Source organism: Polypterus senegalus, chromosome 14 (assembly GCF_016835505.1).
Source record: "Polypterus senegalus isolate Bchr_013 chromosome 14, ASM1683550v1, whole genome shotgun sequence".
Taxonomy (NCBI): Eukaryota; Metazoa; Chordata; class Cladistia; order Polypteriformes; family Polypteridae; genus Polypterus; species Polypterus senegalus.
In genome coordinates, this window is record NC_053167.1 from 93446058 (window position 1) to 93462928 (window position 16871).

Here is a 16871-nt window from a genome sequence, read left to right on the forward strand (position 1 = left end):
CTAGTCTGGTAGGCTTTAGTGGCACACCAGACCTGTCAAGAAGGCAGATTTAACAGGACCAGCCAGCCTCACCCCATTCAGAAACTGAGCGACTGACCTCCAGCTTGTACCAGGAGCTGCCTGCCCTTCATCTGATAACAAAGGTGTAAATCAGAGTTGAACTGACATCTCTCCAGAGGCCCCTCTACAAATGACATAAGTCAGAAGGCGTGGAATGGACTCAGGCATGAAGAAAGAGCTGTAAAGCAATGAATGACAACTCTGATGGACAGAAGAACACGCCTATGATGAGATACTGATTTTGAAACTGGAAGTGACTTTAATCCAACCAGGAGAAGTTACACATTCCCTTAAAACCCGTTGCACTATCTTGAACATTCACTCTGGCTCTCTCAGGTGACTCTCTCAACGAAATTTTGAGGAAATTGATGTGGCGAGAGAGGACATGCAGGTGATGGGTGTAACAGAACAAGACGCAGAGGACAGAAAGATATGGAAGAAGATGATCTGCTGTGGCGACCCCTAATGGGAGCAGCCGAAAAAAAAGAAGAAGAATTGAGGGGGTTGAATTCTGGTTTGTTAAGTTTGACATGATTGTATGAAATGTTGTTTTCTTTGAATAATATCCATAACATTAAATAAAAAAGAAGGGATTCGCAGGGGATTCCCTGGGGCACTCTACCCAGGGTCACTCCTGAACACACTCTCCAAAAATGACGAAAAATGTATGAAATAAACTCTCTATCTGCTACCAGAATATGCCATTCCAATCACCGAGCCCAGTCTGAAAAGGCCTGAGAAGTAGGTATTACTTTAGAAATGGATTTCAGTATCAAAGCTCTTGCAGCAGAAAGAGTAATACTTTTCCCTGTAACGCTGCGGCCTAACTGAGGAAAGCACAGAACATCACAAATAAAAAGATCGCACAACAAACAGAGAGTGCACTCCAACACAAGAAGAATCCTTCACTTGAACCCGGAGCAGCAGCAAAGCAATAACTCCACGACATCAGACATTAACTTTAAAGACTTAATATCATAAAACTATTTATCTGTGGCAAGATAAATTAGAAGTCTGAATGGCAAGTAAACAGCCAGCCTCTCATTCTTATTTGTTTGACTGTCTAGTCTGTCTGCGTCCATCTTACATGTCAACATACATGTGTAGTTATCGTATTTCTGTAATCCTTGTGCTTATGAATAAATTGTATTATTCTGTTTCTTAAAATGAGTGTGCTTCAGTTATCTTGATATAAGTTTAAAGGCTGGAGACTTCCCCCCCCTACAAGGTAAGGAAAATAAAGTAGGAGCCTCACCAAATTATTTAATCGATTACAGGCACTGCAAAAGGCAAGACCAATAATTGATTAATGAAGTTAAACCTCTCCTCCGTCCCACATTATTATAACTGTCCCTGGGTAGGCAAGTTAAAATTCATCTTTTCATTCCTACAGCATGGACACAAAAACTGCCCACAGTACTCCAAGTGAGGCCTCGCCAGTGCATTATAAAGCTTAAGCATAACCTCGAATGTCTTGTAGCCTAATATCTTATTGGCTTTCTTGATCACTTCTGAACACTATCTGGATGTAGAGAGTAATGAGTCCACTGAGACTCCTGGGTCTTTTTAATAAGATGTACCTACAAGATTCTGACCTCCTGTTGTGTGTTCAAATCTCACATTTACAATTTGAATGTAAGTAAATGTAAAGTATTACATCTGCCATATAGTATATCCAGTTAAGCCTCTATATTGTGATAGTTCAACTTATTCCAAATGATCTGCCGTTCCACCTAGTTTGGAATCACCTGCAGTCTTTACTGGCTTGTTATTTATACAGCATCACAAGTCAGATCTTATAGCAAGGGCCCCAGCATTGAGCCCTGATGGACACCTCTTTTAACATCAAAGATTCAACTCCTTCAGTCTTTCCTCGCAGCTCATATGCCTCGATGCTGACCAGGTGTCCAATTCCATATCTCTCAGTCTGAGAGGTGGCAGGAGACACCAATTCGTGGTGATGGGTTCTGTCTCCAGAAAACCCAGTAATGGGCAAAGCAGATTTAGACCATGAAAAGTTGAAACTTGTAATTGTAGCAACACTTACATTTCCCAAGTACGAAAATCTATGAGGGACATTCAAAAACTTTCTGCACTTTTTTTAAACTCCATTTATTAAGAATTTCGAAAATAAATGACATCACTGTTCTACATAATCACCTTTGTTTGCAATGCAATTTTCCAAGCATTGTACCAACATTTTAATGCCCAATTACTATCTCCTCCCGCCTTCACTGTTTCCGACGAAAAAAGGAAAGTGCGGAAACGTTTTGAACGTCCCTCTATTTTAGGCCCAGTATGGTCCACCATAATGAGAGTGTTGGTTTGTGATAAAAAGTGGAACAATTGAAGTGGTGTAATATGGACAGCTGGCTGTCCTCTGCCCTGGCCAGTGGCGACTGCATTGTTCTTTAAATGGCAGGCTTGTCAGCAAAACCAGACTTCAAATAATGAACGAGTTAACCTTAGCTACTGAAATGATATACTTGTTTTTGTATCATGATCTATTTAATATAAGGGCGGCACGGTGGCGCAGTGGTAGCGCTGCTGCTTCACAGTAAGGAGACCCGGGTTCGCTTCCCAGGTCCTCCCTGTCTGGAGTTTGCATGTTCTCCCCGTGTCTGCATGGGCTTCCTCCAGGCGCTCCGGTTTCCTCCCACAGTCCAAAGACATGCAGGTTAGGTGCATTGGTGATCCTAAATTGTCCGTGGTGGGTGTGTGTGACTTGCGGTGGGCTGGCGCCCTGCCCAAGGTTTTATTCATGCCTTGTGCCCTGTGTTGGCTGGGATTGGCTCCAGCAGACCCCCATGACCCTGTAGTTAGGATATAGCGGGTTGGATAATGGATGGATGTATTTAATATAATTAAAAGTACTATAATATGGTGAAATAACGAAACATAATCTCCCATTGCATTATGGTAAATGGTCTTGTGTTAATCAGACTGCCCAGTATGATTGTTTAACTGGTTGAACACTCTAATTCTTTGTATTTTACTATTGTTTTTTCATGAAAGTGCATTACCCAGCAATGTACTATTAAGAGGGCAGAATAAATCAGCAAATGGTTTAAATGACCCTAATTGTCTTCCTTAATGGGTGGCACAGCAGGTATTGTTGCTGTCTCGCCCTGCTTTCTGTAACGGAGCTGTGCTAAATTGTTTCCATTTGATTTTTTGTTAACAATTGGGGCTCAGTATTTGGTGATTCATTCAAAACATATGATAGATTAGTGGTGGTCCTGCTGTGAATTGGTGCCCCATCTAGGATTGGTATCTACATTACACACAATAAATACTGCCAGGATAGGCTTCAGCGCCCTGCAACCCTGAAATTGATGAGATGTTTAAATGAAAGGAAAGGTGGGTGATAAAGATGGGGTTTAGTGCCTCGAATCTTAGCCATTAGGCTGTGTGGCCTGCCCTGTAAATACATGACCGCGGTGCCACTTAGCATGTTGATGCAATTAGATGCCCCCTATTCAGGTAACCTAACACCTTCACAGATTTTCGCATAATTTAGGGATCAAAATGTAAAAGCCACAAAGAAGCAAGAGGCTTGTAATCTTGTTGGTGCCCTTTAAGTAATACATGTGTGCCTTTAAGGAGGTAATGTAGCCATTTCAGACAGTTGTGAGTGGGTAAATGGTAAGGTAAAACTGTTTTTATTAGTAGTGACCTTTTTTATCTTTTATTTTATTTTTTTTAACTTCTTCAGGAGCGGACTGCTTTAAAACTTGCTGCAAAACTGGGCCCTGGAGCACGCCTTCGTAAACCTGTCACCATCCTTTATGATCAGGTAAGAAGGGCTGTGTAGCTGCCTGCCAATTGCTGGCATTTTCTTTACCTGCTTCTGTCTTCAGTGCAGTAGCAGGTTAAATCCATCTCTCCATGGAGGTGTTACAGGAAGGATCTGGTGCCTATTCAGTTGGAATCAAAAGTAAACTATGATCCAACCTGGTATGGGGTGCCAGTCCAACCCAGGGCATGCAGGCTCACATCTACAGCCAACAATAATGCCTTACTTTAGAGGCGCCAGCAAGGCTATTATCTCTCTATTATATAAAAAAATCCTGGGACAAGATAAGACTTTTGTCAAGAGATTTTTTCATTTCCCATGAGACGAGGCTTTGGCCAAGAGATTTTTTCAAGTCATGCCATCCTCTCAACCATATTCAACCACACACACGGTCCTCTCACCTCTCATTCGTGTGAATGCTTTTGACACACTTGATAAAATATGTACAGAAAATATTTATCCATTATACATCGCTCTATTATAAAAGATAATCATCAGATGAGACTATTGCCAAGAGATTTTATGAAGTCCTGCCCTCCTCTCATCCATTTCGGGTTAACGGCACACACCCACGGTCCTCTCACCTCTCATCTGTGTGAATGCTTTTATCAGACACAGTTCCTGCACTCTCAGCTCTTTATAAATTTTGATGTTTTTCTCAATTTAAGTTCACAATTAAAGAACACGTATTATGTCCATGTCTTATTAAAGAATTTCATCCCAAAGGGTTATCAACAGAAGAAATCGGTACAAGGGCAATCCTAGCACCAAGAAACAATGAAGACAAACAAATTAACATGAAAATTATTGATCGATTACACTGCAAATTGGTTAAATGCGTATCAATAGACTATGCTGAAGCAGTTGGTGGTGATCATGCAGAAGAAGAAAACATCAACTTTAATAATACATTTTATTTATATAGCGCCTTTCTCATGTTAAAGGCACTTCACAGAGTTTAAGAAAGAATGGCAGTGCATACAGTGTATAGTATTGTACTAAACCAAATAAATAAATAAAGAAGAGTAAGATAGTAGCCTAACAGACAACATAATTGATGATCTAGCACACACACACACACACACAGGTTACATGAGCATCTTGACATGGAGGTAAACTGAAAGAAGAGTAAGAAAGTCAGGCAGAGCTAAAAGCCTTCCTGAACAGATGAGTTTTGAGTTGTTTTTTAAAAGAATTCACGGAGTCAGCTGATCTGATTAATTCTGGTAGGTCATTCCAGAGTCTGGGCGCTCTACAGAAAGAAGGATGTATCCAAGAAAGGTAATGTAGGACATCTCCAGCGGATAACACTAGACACCAAAGGAGATCTTGATATGCCATTCGTATTAAAACGTTAACGGTTTGCCATTTGAATAGGTTTTGCAAAGACAATTAACAAATCGCAGAGGCAAACATTTGAAAAAGTCGGTTTATGTATTAGAGAGAAGGAAATGAAATTCATTCACGGGCAGTTATATGTTGCATTGTCACGGCGTAAGTCCAGACACAGAATCAGAATTCAATGTCATATTGACGAAAATTTAATTCAAAAAATTGTTTTTGCTGAAGTTTTACAGTAACAGTGTAAGTTTAAAAAGTATTTGCGTGTTAATTTCAAATCCAAACAAATAACTCTAACGCAACGTGAAACATAATTTACTTTCAAATGATTAAGTATTACTATTTTTTAGATAAGGTTATCTACTCGCTGTAATGTAAAATAGCTAGTTCTATTATGCATATTTAACAATTCCCATGAAAATACCAATCTGTTTAAATTGTACATCTGCTTCTCCATGCGCAAGCGGTAGAACCGCAAAGTGGCTAGCGCGTAGTGCCCGTCTGGCGGTTGGCGAGTGAAGCGAGCAGGGAGCAAAGCCCCATAGGTGTTAAATGATGACTGTGACTAAAATGTATTTCATTTATTAAAATAGAAACAAAACTAAAAGCTGAGTGACAAACTACATTGAAGTTAAGTCCGCACACTCCAAAAATAATTGAAACAAAATTAAAATAAATAAAATAGAAAACATGCTACTTCTGTTTTTTTTTTTAAATAACCCCATTGCTGTTGATTGTCTCTCATTTTTTCACTAAGCACTACATAGCCTTTTTAACATAACTGTAAAAAACGTATTTTGATTCATGCTTAATTGTGTAGAATCTGTTTTTTTTTTTTAATTTTTCAATTTATTTTGACAAAGTTTATTTTTATTACCATTTCATTTTGGTCTTTTTTCACGCAAAGTTGTAGGCTGTGTCACATGACCGTGATCGTTGCATCAATTGCTTTACAGGACGTGACAATAGTAATATGGCAACAATCCCAATGCACAATATCCCTTGATGCATAAAATGTCTTGAATCTCATAGTCAGCTTTATCAACAAGTTGTCCCTGCTGTCAGTTTCTGAGCTCTCTTTGCTTTCCACAGCTGGTTCTCGTTTTTCCCTTGTTTGTTGGCTGCTTGATCGTTTGATTTGTTTTGGCTTTAACCCAGTTTTCCCTTTTTACCACGTTTACGTGTCTCCTAGTAATCATCATTGCTCACAATAATCGTTCAACACCAACATGGCATTATGTTATATGGAATTCGGTTAATGAAATTCAGCTAAAGGGAAACAACCTGATGAACTGAAAAACCCTCTTACACTTCTTTCATAAAGATGTCAAGAAAGAGGCTGATGACCATCACATGCTGAAAAAACACACGTCTACTAAAGAGGCTCAACAACAAACAAACTTCAATTTTGTCTCAGCGGAAAGCTGCCATCTTGTCCACTTAATTGATAAGCACACGGTTCTTTGTTTTGTATTCAGAATGTCAAGGAGTTTTTGTGAGTTACCTGCCTTCATACGGTGCTGTGATGCGGTTAATCCCAAGTACCAAATGCCTAGCGCTGCCAAAGTAAACAGCCTGGCACTTGAATAGATGGACAATATGAGCGACTGACGTTTTACTAAATATTCGGAAGATAACTCTCTGGAGCATGTCTGCATGTTTCTACAGTCCCTCTGTTATTTAGGCACATCCTGCATTTCATAATCGTCACTGAATTAATTTCTTAAGCTAAAATAAAAACTAAAGTGAAATGCGGCTCTTAAAATAAAAACAAATTAAGGTAATAAAGAACAAAAATGTCCAGAGTTTCATAAAGCTAAATTGAAAATGAATCAACGAGTTAAACTAGTATAGACATAAGAACTAATTTAATAAAATGATGCTGAACTAACGTTGGTCATCAGTTAACTTGACGCCCTGATTTCCAGAATGTAGAAGGAAACCAGGAGTGATACTGGACACCAAGTACCAGGAGGAAACTTATGGTACTATAGGGAGAACTTGAAGACACCACTAGTGAGCATGATCTGAACCCAAAGGGTGGGATTCAGCCTGGCAGACTGGCATATGTTGTGAGAAAGGGGTCAATCCATTAAAGGGTGGTCCCTTGTGACTGGACCAAGTGGTAAATGTGCTATAATACTTTGACCAAGTAGAAGAGATCTCCAGTTACTTTTCTGCTCGAGTCAGTAGTCTGATTTACTCTGGGTGTCTGACTATTTAAAACAATGGAAACATCGCCATCATGTTGTGGAGAGGGTCAGCAAATTTAAGTTTCTTGGAGTCAACTTCACTGGCACTAGAAGTGGGTACAACACATCTCAACTATAGTCCAGAAGGCTCAGGAAGCTTGGATGTGTGAGGACAAAGCAGATGCCTCCACTTATGTTCACTAACCTTTAGAAGAATGAAGCACAGCGTGCTTTAACCAGTCATGTTACGTCCGGATGTGGCCCCTGCTCACCTCAGGACCACAAAGAACTGCATAGGGTGACCTCGGAAAACTACTGGCACACAGAGCATATCCAGTATAAGAAAATTATATTAATGAGTGCCTCCGCCATCTTGTTACTTCTCACCCTGAGAATTCACACCATGAGATTCAGGGAGAGTTTTTAAGGCAACTCAAAAGCCTCCCTTAATGACAGTGATATTTGCTTGCATTATATATTGCATAAATATGTTGCATTATGCAGTATGTGTGATGTTATATTAATTTTCTTTTTTGTCTTGTATACTATCACCGCTCTGTGGGAGACATGACAGTGAGAATTCCCATATTTTACATTATTTAGACACAAGGAAACTCCAGAAAGGACCTGTAGGGTTCAAGGGATTCCCTGACCATGGAAGAGATTCTGAGATTTGTCAGGATGACAGCTCTGGTGCTGTGGTGTGAGGGTGCCAATGCCTTAGCCCAAGAAAGGGAAAGAAGGAGTGCAAAGTGCCCGAGTTCCAAGATCCATGTCGAGTCTAAAGGGTGGGGGTCATGCAGGCATCTGTCACAATAGATAAGGACCATGTCAAGAACTGAACAGCCAAGTCCCTGAACCGTGGGTGAGCAGCACTAACCACTGCCACACCACACTGACAATCCAACAGTAAAGCATCCTTCATTTGATATGGCATCTTTCACAAAGCACACCATCACTAGTTAATGTTCTAATCACGCTATGATCCATCCCAGTTCAGACACTTGCACTGTGGTAACTGCCGGTGGACAGCCGCAAACCCGAGATATCTGAAGTACAAAAGCCCGCCTAAGCAGGACTGTTACAACATGAGTTAATATCGTCTAAACTGGGATGGATCTTGGTGTGATTCCACAACAAAACAGGCTCCATCAGAGGACTTTTTATTACAGTGACACTGAAATGACTGTTGGGATGCAGGTTAAGGGGTTGTTTCCTAGCACAAGCAAGATAAGTAACCTCAATGATCTCTTTAATTTGATGTCTAACAGAGATGCAGTCTTTCATTTTTTACCAAAAGTGAGAAGTTATACAGAATTTCCTCATGTTGCAGCTTTTAGCACCTGCCTACTGAGTAAAATCTGCACGTCCTTGTAGTTTTTCTCTAGGTATCCCAGTTTCCTTCCTCCATCTGGGTGTGGAAAGGTGCACAAGAGTGTCTGTCCATTGGCTTGTTGTCCCATCTAGTGTCAGTTCCTGCCTTGACCCCTATGTTGCTGGGGTAGGCTCTGGCTCCCAACAGTGAAAGTGGGCCTGGTGAAAGCATGGACAGACGGATAACTTCCAAAGAAAGGGCAAAATAAAGTGAACGCCAGTGTTGTGTTGAAATATGATTTAACAAGGACAGTTTGTTCAAGCATATGAATAATTCTGAATAACAAAGCAATAACCTTGATGTGATTTATTTCAACAGGCCTAGAGGAGTACAGCGTCATGCACGAATAACCTCAGCAAATATTTGAACAAGACTGCATTTATTTCAAACATAGTAAAACATAAATCATATTCCAAAGGGTTAACTGGCAGCAAACTCGTCGCAGTTCCTTCTCGGGGTCTATTGTGACTAAGAATGGGAAAGCAGCCAAGAAGGAGACAAGAGTGCAGCCTCCGATTTCTCTCAACTCCTCTTTGGCGCTGCCTGTCTCTAGGTGGGGAGTGTCGGCTCGTGTTTGCACAGACAGGCTGACGCTGCTGCACATCGTCTGTGCCAGTGAAGTGGTAACAAGGTACCTTAAATTGGAATTCAGGAAACGGCAACCTCACACATGCATTCCTGCCAGCTAGTGGGAGACATTAACAGACATGGTAACATGTTGGGCAGCAAGACTCTCAAAGGGCATTGAAATACCAAATGTCTGCTCACTTTATCAAATTATCTGTAAATAAACATTTTTTATAGATTGCCTTTTATTAATAATCAATTCCAAGGCAGGTTTCCATGTTCAAAGCAAAATGGTGTTTCCCATATTTGTCTAACTGGCAGGTGAGTGGGAGTGGGAGTAGCGACCTGTACAGTTTCCAGTTCAATGCCTCAGTCACTAGGGGGCACTCTGCCTGCCTAACAAGCAATGACTGATGGCTGCTACATTTGTACAACTCACTCAATCCACTACAGAGTCATATAGACCAGGGGTGGAGTGGTGGCTCTGAGGCTAGGGATCTGCACTGGCAATCGGAAGGTTGCCGGTTCAAATCCCATAAATGCCAATAGGGGCTCTGCTCTGTTGGGCACTTGAGCAAGGCCCTTAACCTGCAATTGCTGAGTGCTTTGAGTAATGAGAATAGCGCTATATAAATGCAAAGAATTATTATTACCCAAACAGAACTGGGAATCAATCCTGAATGGCACCAGCCTTCTTCTTCTTCTTCCGGCTGCTCCTGTTAAGGGTTGTCACAGCAGGTCATCTTCTTCCATATCGTCCTGTCCTCTGCGTCTTGCTCTGTTACACTCACCACCTGCATGCTTTCTCTCACCACATCCATAAACCTTCTCTTAGGCCTTCCTCTTTTCCTCTTCCCTGGCAGCTCTATCCTTAGCATCCTTTTCCCAATATACCCAGCATCTCTTCTCTACACATGTCCAAACCAACGAAATCTCGCCTCTCTGACTTTGTCTCTCAACTGCCTAACCTGGGCTGACCCTCTAATGTCCTCATTTCTAATCCTATCCATCCTCGTCACACCCAATGCAAATCTTAGCATCTTTAACTCCGACACTTCCAGCTCTGACTCCTGTGAATGGCACCAGCTAACCTCAATGAAATAATTCCAAAAATAACTTATTCGGGCAGTGTTGTGTAGTGGGGTGAAGGCCCAAACCGTAACATTGTGTGTTCAAATTCTACCACTGATACTGAACACAACATTTCACCTGTGTCCAACAGGAAAAAAAAACGGAACCGATTGTATCTCAAATGTTGTGATTCGTCTTGGATAAAGGTGTCAGACACATACCGTACATACTCGCGTATAAGTCGGGTCTTGAAACTTAAAAAATCGATCATAAAATCAGACCCCGACTTATATGCCTGTTCAAAAATGCGACACTTACATTTTTTTGTTTTTTACATCTGCTTGTCCCCTCCGATCTCGCATTAGTCTCTAAAATGCATCGGATTTTGTTGCAGCAACACAGTTACCAATTTCTTTCGCCACTTCAACAACTTTTAATTTAAAACCAGCTTCATATTTTCTTCTGATCAAACGTTCCATCATAGATAAGGGATGCTCTTACGATAAAGGTGTATGAGGGTGTAAGATACAAAAAACACAAAACAGTGCTTGGAATAGTTCGGGTATTACCGTGTGGTCACGTAGGCACAATACATAGAAAACAAAGGTTAAGTGCTCCGTGGTTAATCTCTCAGGTGGACATTAGCATATCATAATCTCTTGGACCAACAGCGTGAGTTTTCCGCATTTGAGTTATACAACCAACATTAGAAAGTACTGGATATTATATGGTAAAATCAAGCCCCGACTTATCCATGGGAGAACTTATCCACGAGTATATACGGTAAGTTAATCTATATACGTATATAAATCACTAAGGGCACGCAAGACAGTGAGCGCAAGCAAGACACTGAGGGCACGCAAGACAGTGAGCGCAAGCAAGACAGAGCCCCGCCCGCCAACTCTAAGACCATGGGATACGCTCGACAGAGCCCCGCCCGCCAACTCTAACCCTCCTACCGCGTCATGGGATATGCACGACAGAGCCACGCACGCCAACTGTAACCTTCCTCCCGAGTCCAGCGTCGCTCTCGAGGCACGCAACAACTCACCAAACACAGCCTCAGTCGCTTTCGTCTGTGCAAAAGTCCACATGCACCTCTGAGCCACGTTGACTTTACACCGCACGCAAGACAGAGAGCCACGATCGCCAACTCACAGAGCCCCACCCGCAAAGTCTAACAAAGGGCAAGCAAGACAGAGAGCGCACGCAAGACAGAGAGCCACGCCCACCAACTCACAGAGGCCCGCCCACAAACTCTAAGACCATGGGATACACACGCATTTAATGTATAAATGGATATAAGTAATTGCATGCAAACAATTTGTCAAAATCTGTTGTATGTAAACGATACTGTTTAAAACGTTATTGTTTTTTCATCAGAAAACCTGGTTTCCACGTCTACCTGTATTAGTTTAAATGGCACTTTTACCACTCGCAATATGGCGGGCGCACTGACGTATCATGTCGAATGGGCAACACAGTGAATGCGGCGTCTATCTATATATGTCTATTTTTTCCGTAGCCTGCTACAGGAAGGTACTCTCTCGACCATTGTCATTGGTTTCGCTCCTTGCTATTTTCGTTATACTGCGACGGTGGTTTCCTAAGCCTTTGTTATACTGAATTCCTTTCTCACTGTTTTCCGTTCCTATTCTTACACTGCCGTATGCTACGGCGGGCTTCGGCTAGTATTAAATAATTCACTTATCCATTATTCTTCTTCAGTGTGTTACATTGTCATGTCATGTCATTTTCTAACATGCTTAATCCAAACATGGACTTCACAGGGTGCAAGGTAGGAACAAACTCTGGACAGGGTGCCAGTCCATTACAGGGTAAATACACACACACACCCACAAACCAAACACACAATAAGGCCACCTTAGCATCACCAATTCACCTTTGGACCGTGGAAGTAATCCAGAAAAGGTGGACACGTTGCGGACGTGAGGAGAATGTGCAAAGTATATGCAGGGAAGACCCAGGATGCAAACCCAGATCTCCTTACTATGAGGCAGCAGCACTACCACAGTGTTCAGCCCAAATTTACCGAGGATTATTGGTGCAGGTCACTAGAGCTGCCACTCTGTCTGATTTTGTCCCCCATGGATCCCTGGGGGTTATCTTCTTCAGGAATACATCAATAGATAGTACTTTATTGGGCCCAAGGGAAAATGAAGCTTTTACAGAGGCTCAAGAAATACTGTATATTATAACAAATAACAAGAACTTCCCTTCTCTTAAATACACACAAGAATTATAAAAAGAAGAAATGTCTGACTTGACTAATGATAAGAGAGCAGTCCTGTTATGCAGACATATTGCCGCTGATATACAGGAGTCTCAGTAGCGTTTCTTGACACACATCTGCTGAATAACTCATTGGCTGAAAGTATTCAGTCTTAGTGTATGAGAGAGAGGATGTGCAGCGTTGTTCATAAAGGCTGTTTAGTTTTGTGTTCATCCTCTCCTTCATTCATTACTAGCTCCAGCGGGTTGACAGTGCATCCCATAACTTATTCTTTCAAGTGGAGTTTACATTTTCCTCTCCTTCATTGTCAACCAGGCTATATCTCAATAATAATGGACTGATATGGTTATGCTTTGATTATGGCAGGTAGTTTGAAATTGTTCTGTTTTTACGATGTGAATGTTACCCATTTGTATTTTAATGTATGCTCATCATGTAAATTGTATGACAACTGTGGGCTGGTACTCAGTGAAAAGGCCATAAAAAGATAAATTGAATTGACTTGTCACTTTTCACTATCTACATGCATTTTCTCTGTTAGGTACCCAGCACCTCCTCTAAGCCAAAAGAGAAATTCTCTTGCGCTGGAGTGGATGAACTTATGAAAAACTACCTTGTGTCAAGGCTTGAAAAGGTCTCCTATGATCCTCTAGTGTCCACCAGACTTGCCCAGGACCTGAGCGATGATATCAAGCGTATGGTGAAAAAAATCACCCCACCACGCTACAAGCTTGTGTGCGTGGTCACAGTGGGAAAGAAGGATAAGGAGGCAGCAGTGGTGGCAAGCCGCTGTCTCTGGGACACACACGCGGACAGCTTCACTTCATACACCTATGAAAACCAGACTCTCTTTTGCGTTGCCACCATCTTTGCTGTTTATTTTGAGTGACTGTTTTGTGTTGTTATTTCACCCGAGATGAAAAGATGGACGTTTTCACAGCACAAGATATAATAGTGTTAGCGATTCTGTGCCAAGGAAGTCACTTTATAATGACTGAAACTTCTAAGACACTCACATTCACAACAAAATAAGACGAATAAAACAGCTGACTCTATTTCACAACTAGGAAGTAAATAAATAAGTAAGTAAATATTTGATTTTCAGCTTTTCAGGGCTCACCTGACAGCTTACTGTGAGATGACATCCAACTCCTTGGAGCTCCAGGGGTGCTTAATAAGGTTTTTATTTTGTACTGATAGATAACATAAGTTTCCAGATGAGATTTTTTCAGCTTTTAGTTAGAACAAGCCCTGTTCTAATAAACACATTTTGAAAATCCAACTTGTAAGACTGTGTTGTAAAATATATATTTATTATCAAAGTGTTCTGTTAGTGGCTTCATGACTGGATGGCAAGGTGCCACAGCAGTTTACCTCGTATCTCCAAGACCTTAGCTTCAGTTTCTGGCTTGGCTACTATCTGTGTGGAGTTTACGTGTTCTCCCATATTTGTTGCTGTGATATTAATGAGTTCAGATTAAGCGTAGGTGTGGAGGTGGTCCTGCACAGTATGGTGGCTGCTGAGTGATTAAGAGAGCTTAGCTAACGCCACCAAGAAATGCTCCATTTTGCGTTGCTTAGTCAGTCCCTGCAGAAACAACTAATGGCATTCTCTCTGAAGGACACTGCTTCAGAAAGCCCTCGTGATGCCAGGCGTCGTGGGTTTGTGGATGACCACCAAAAGTCACCACAGTGTAAAATGTTCAACCTTGGACAGATCATGGTATCATTATATGACAAAATACTTTGGGTAGTTAGCAGGATCTCCATGGTGGATGGGTGGAGTGTAGCAGTTGTCTTGTGCAGTATGGTGGATGCTGACTGAGGCAGTCAGAGCTCAGCTGACATCGCCAGGAACTGCTACACTTTGAATTATGTAGTCAGTCCCGGCACAAACACCTAGTGGAGTTCTCCTTTAGCTTAAGCTTTAGGGACACAGCGTCTAAGGATCGTGAATTTGTGGGTGACTACCAACACTTATTACAGCGCAAAATGTGCAGCCTGGGATGAATGGCTGTGTGATTATATGATTAGACGCTTGGTGTAATTGGCAGGATTTCCAGTGTGGATGTGTGGAGGGTAGTTGGTGTGTTGTGTTGTGCAGTGGAGTGGTGTCTGTGTGGAAGGGACAGCTCAGGTGATGTCACTAGGAAGAGGTCCGCTTCACATTCCTTACAGCTTGTCCCTGTGTGAATAGTTAATGGAGTTCTCCCTTAGCTCATGATTTAAGGAAGCTGCTTCTGAGGGCCCTAATAATCCAAATGTCATGGGGTTGCAACTGACCACCAGCACTTACTACGCTACAAAACATATACCCTGGGGCGGATCGTGGTGTGAGTCCATGACAATGCAGTAGGTGTGCTTGAATACACAGTTGGAATGACTGTCACCCCCCAGGCACTTCTCTTCTCTCAGTGGCCATCTTTGAACATGGAGGCTACAGAAATGAATTGATATGCAGAATGCAATGAGCAGTAGTGTCAAGTAGTGGGATATGTTTACTATAAAAACAAAGCCAACGCAAAATACTGAGCTAATGATTCTGTTTGAACATTTAGTGTTAATGTCTAGATAATGAACAAAGCTGTAAAAAACAATACCTGTTTTTTGTATGCTCATTTTTATTTAGAAGAACCATACTGAAGATGAGATGTTGCATCTGATATGAATTCATGTGGTATAGTATGATTTTGGCATTTCATTTAATAATAGTTATGGTTCAAGAAAAAAGTTTAGTAGTTTAAGGGAAAAAATACATAAAATAAGAAAACTGCATTGCATCTCCTCAAGACAAGATTGGGGTATGAAGAAAAGGTAGAAATATAACAATGAAACACAAAATAAAAAAATATGATTCACCAGACTGACTCCCACGCTGTTATGTCCGAGAAAACACTAAACAGTACTAAAGTCTCCTACTATAACACCAAGAAAGACTTTGGACATTTAAAAATAAAGAGATGTTAAAAAACTGTCGCATAAGCTTTCAGTGTCCTAACATTGCGTCCTTCTTATTGAAGTGACTTCCTTACAATGACGAGGTATCTACAGCTGTACTAATACGCAAACAACTGATGCAACGTCATGAGTTACCTTTATTTTGTCACAATAAAACAATATTTTTCCATAATGTTTATATCATTATCAAATCTAATACTTCTGTCATAGCAAATCCAACAGCTTCTAGTAGTAAGACATCCTAAAAAAGTGGGATAAAATGTCTGAACACTACTAGCTAAGCAAACAAGCCTGATGGACTGAATGGTTTCCTTTTCTTTGTCAAATTTCTGATGTTCTCCTGCCTAAACATTGCCTTGTCTTATTAACAAGTCAGCAGAGAGCTGGTGGTCTGACTGACTGAGCAATTTTATGAATGTACCAGAATGTGATGGTTTAGCAGAAGTTAAGACTTGGGCTGAAATCCTGATGTACTGGTCAGTCTGTGTCTTCATGGTCACAAGCTTTTGGGTAGTTTCCAAAGAATGAGATAACAAGAGCAAGCAGCTGAAACGAGGCTCCTTCTGGGTTGACTCCACATGACAGAGTGAGGACAGCAATAATACAGGAGGACCTCAGAGTAGATCTACTGCTTCTCCAGATTGAGACAAGGTAGTAGAGGTGGTTGGACCATAAATTTAGCATACCCCCCTGAATGCCTCTCTCTGAAGGGCGTATGAGGGCTGTCCTCCTAGGACACATTGTAGAAATTAGATTGACCAGGGGTTATGGGAGCGTCTAGGCATTACTCACGGTGACTCTGAAAAAGACATCCAGAACTGTGTGGTCCAGTCTGTCCAGTTTGGCTTTTTGTAACTGCTACCATCACTAGCAAAAGCAGATCTAAAGTGAAGTGAAGTAGTTGTTAAAACATTTACTAAAAATCTGCAGTGAACCAATCTTCTTTATTCCCATTTTATTAAAAAAAAAAACTTTATTCTGCTGTAATCTCTAAATTAGCCACACAATATGCTTTGTATAAGGCCCATATCCCTGTAGAATCTTTGAAGTGATTCTTAAACAAACGTTAGAGGTAATCTTGTGTTTAGAATTTGTTATGTCATGAAGATGCACATATGAAAGAAATTCTCGAAGTTTTGAGGATCTCCTTCAAATATGTGGTAGAATCCATTTTTACATGCAAATAGACAAAAATGGGGAGGTACGTAAAAGGTCATGAGGGAATTTTAGTTGTAATCTTGTTCTATAAAGCATTAT

The 16871-nt window shown here is 41.1% G+C and overlaps 1 protein-coding gene across 3 annotated transcripts in view; it reads left to right on the top strand.

Annotated features, from left to right (window-relative positions):
• LOC120515207 (tctex1 domain-containing protein 4-like) overlaps nucleotides 1–15783 on the top strand; it is a 29313-nt gene extending 13530 nt beyond the window's left edge. For all 3 annotated transcript variants that reach the window (XM_039735970.1, XM_039735969.1, XM_039735971.1), the window contains exons 4-5: nucleotides 3776–3856; nucleotides 13198–15783. In XM_039735970.1, the coding sequence (XP_039591904.1) occupies nucleotides 3776–3856; nucleotides 13198–13545 (429 nt within the window). In that variant the 3' untranslated portion in view covers nucleotides 13546–15783. The remainder of the gene's footprint in view (nucleotides 1–3775; nucleotides 3857–13197) is intronic.
• The last annotated feature ends 1088 nt before the right edge of the window (nucleotides 15784–16871 follow it).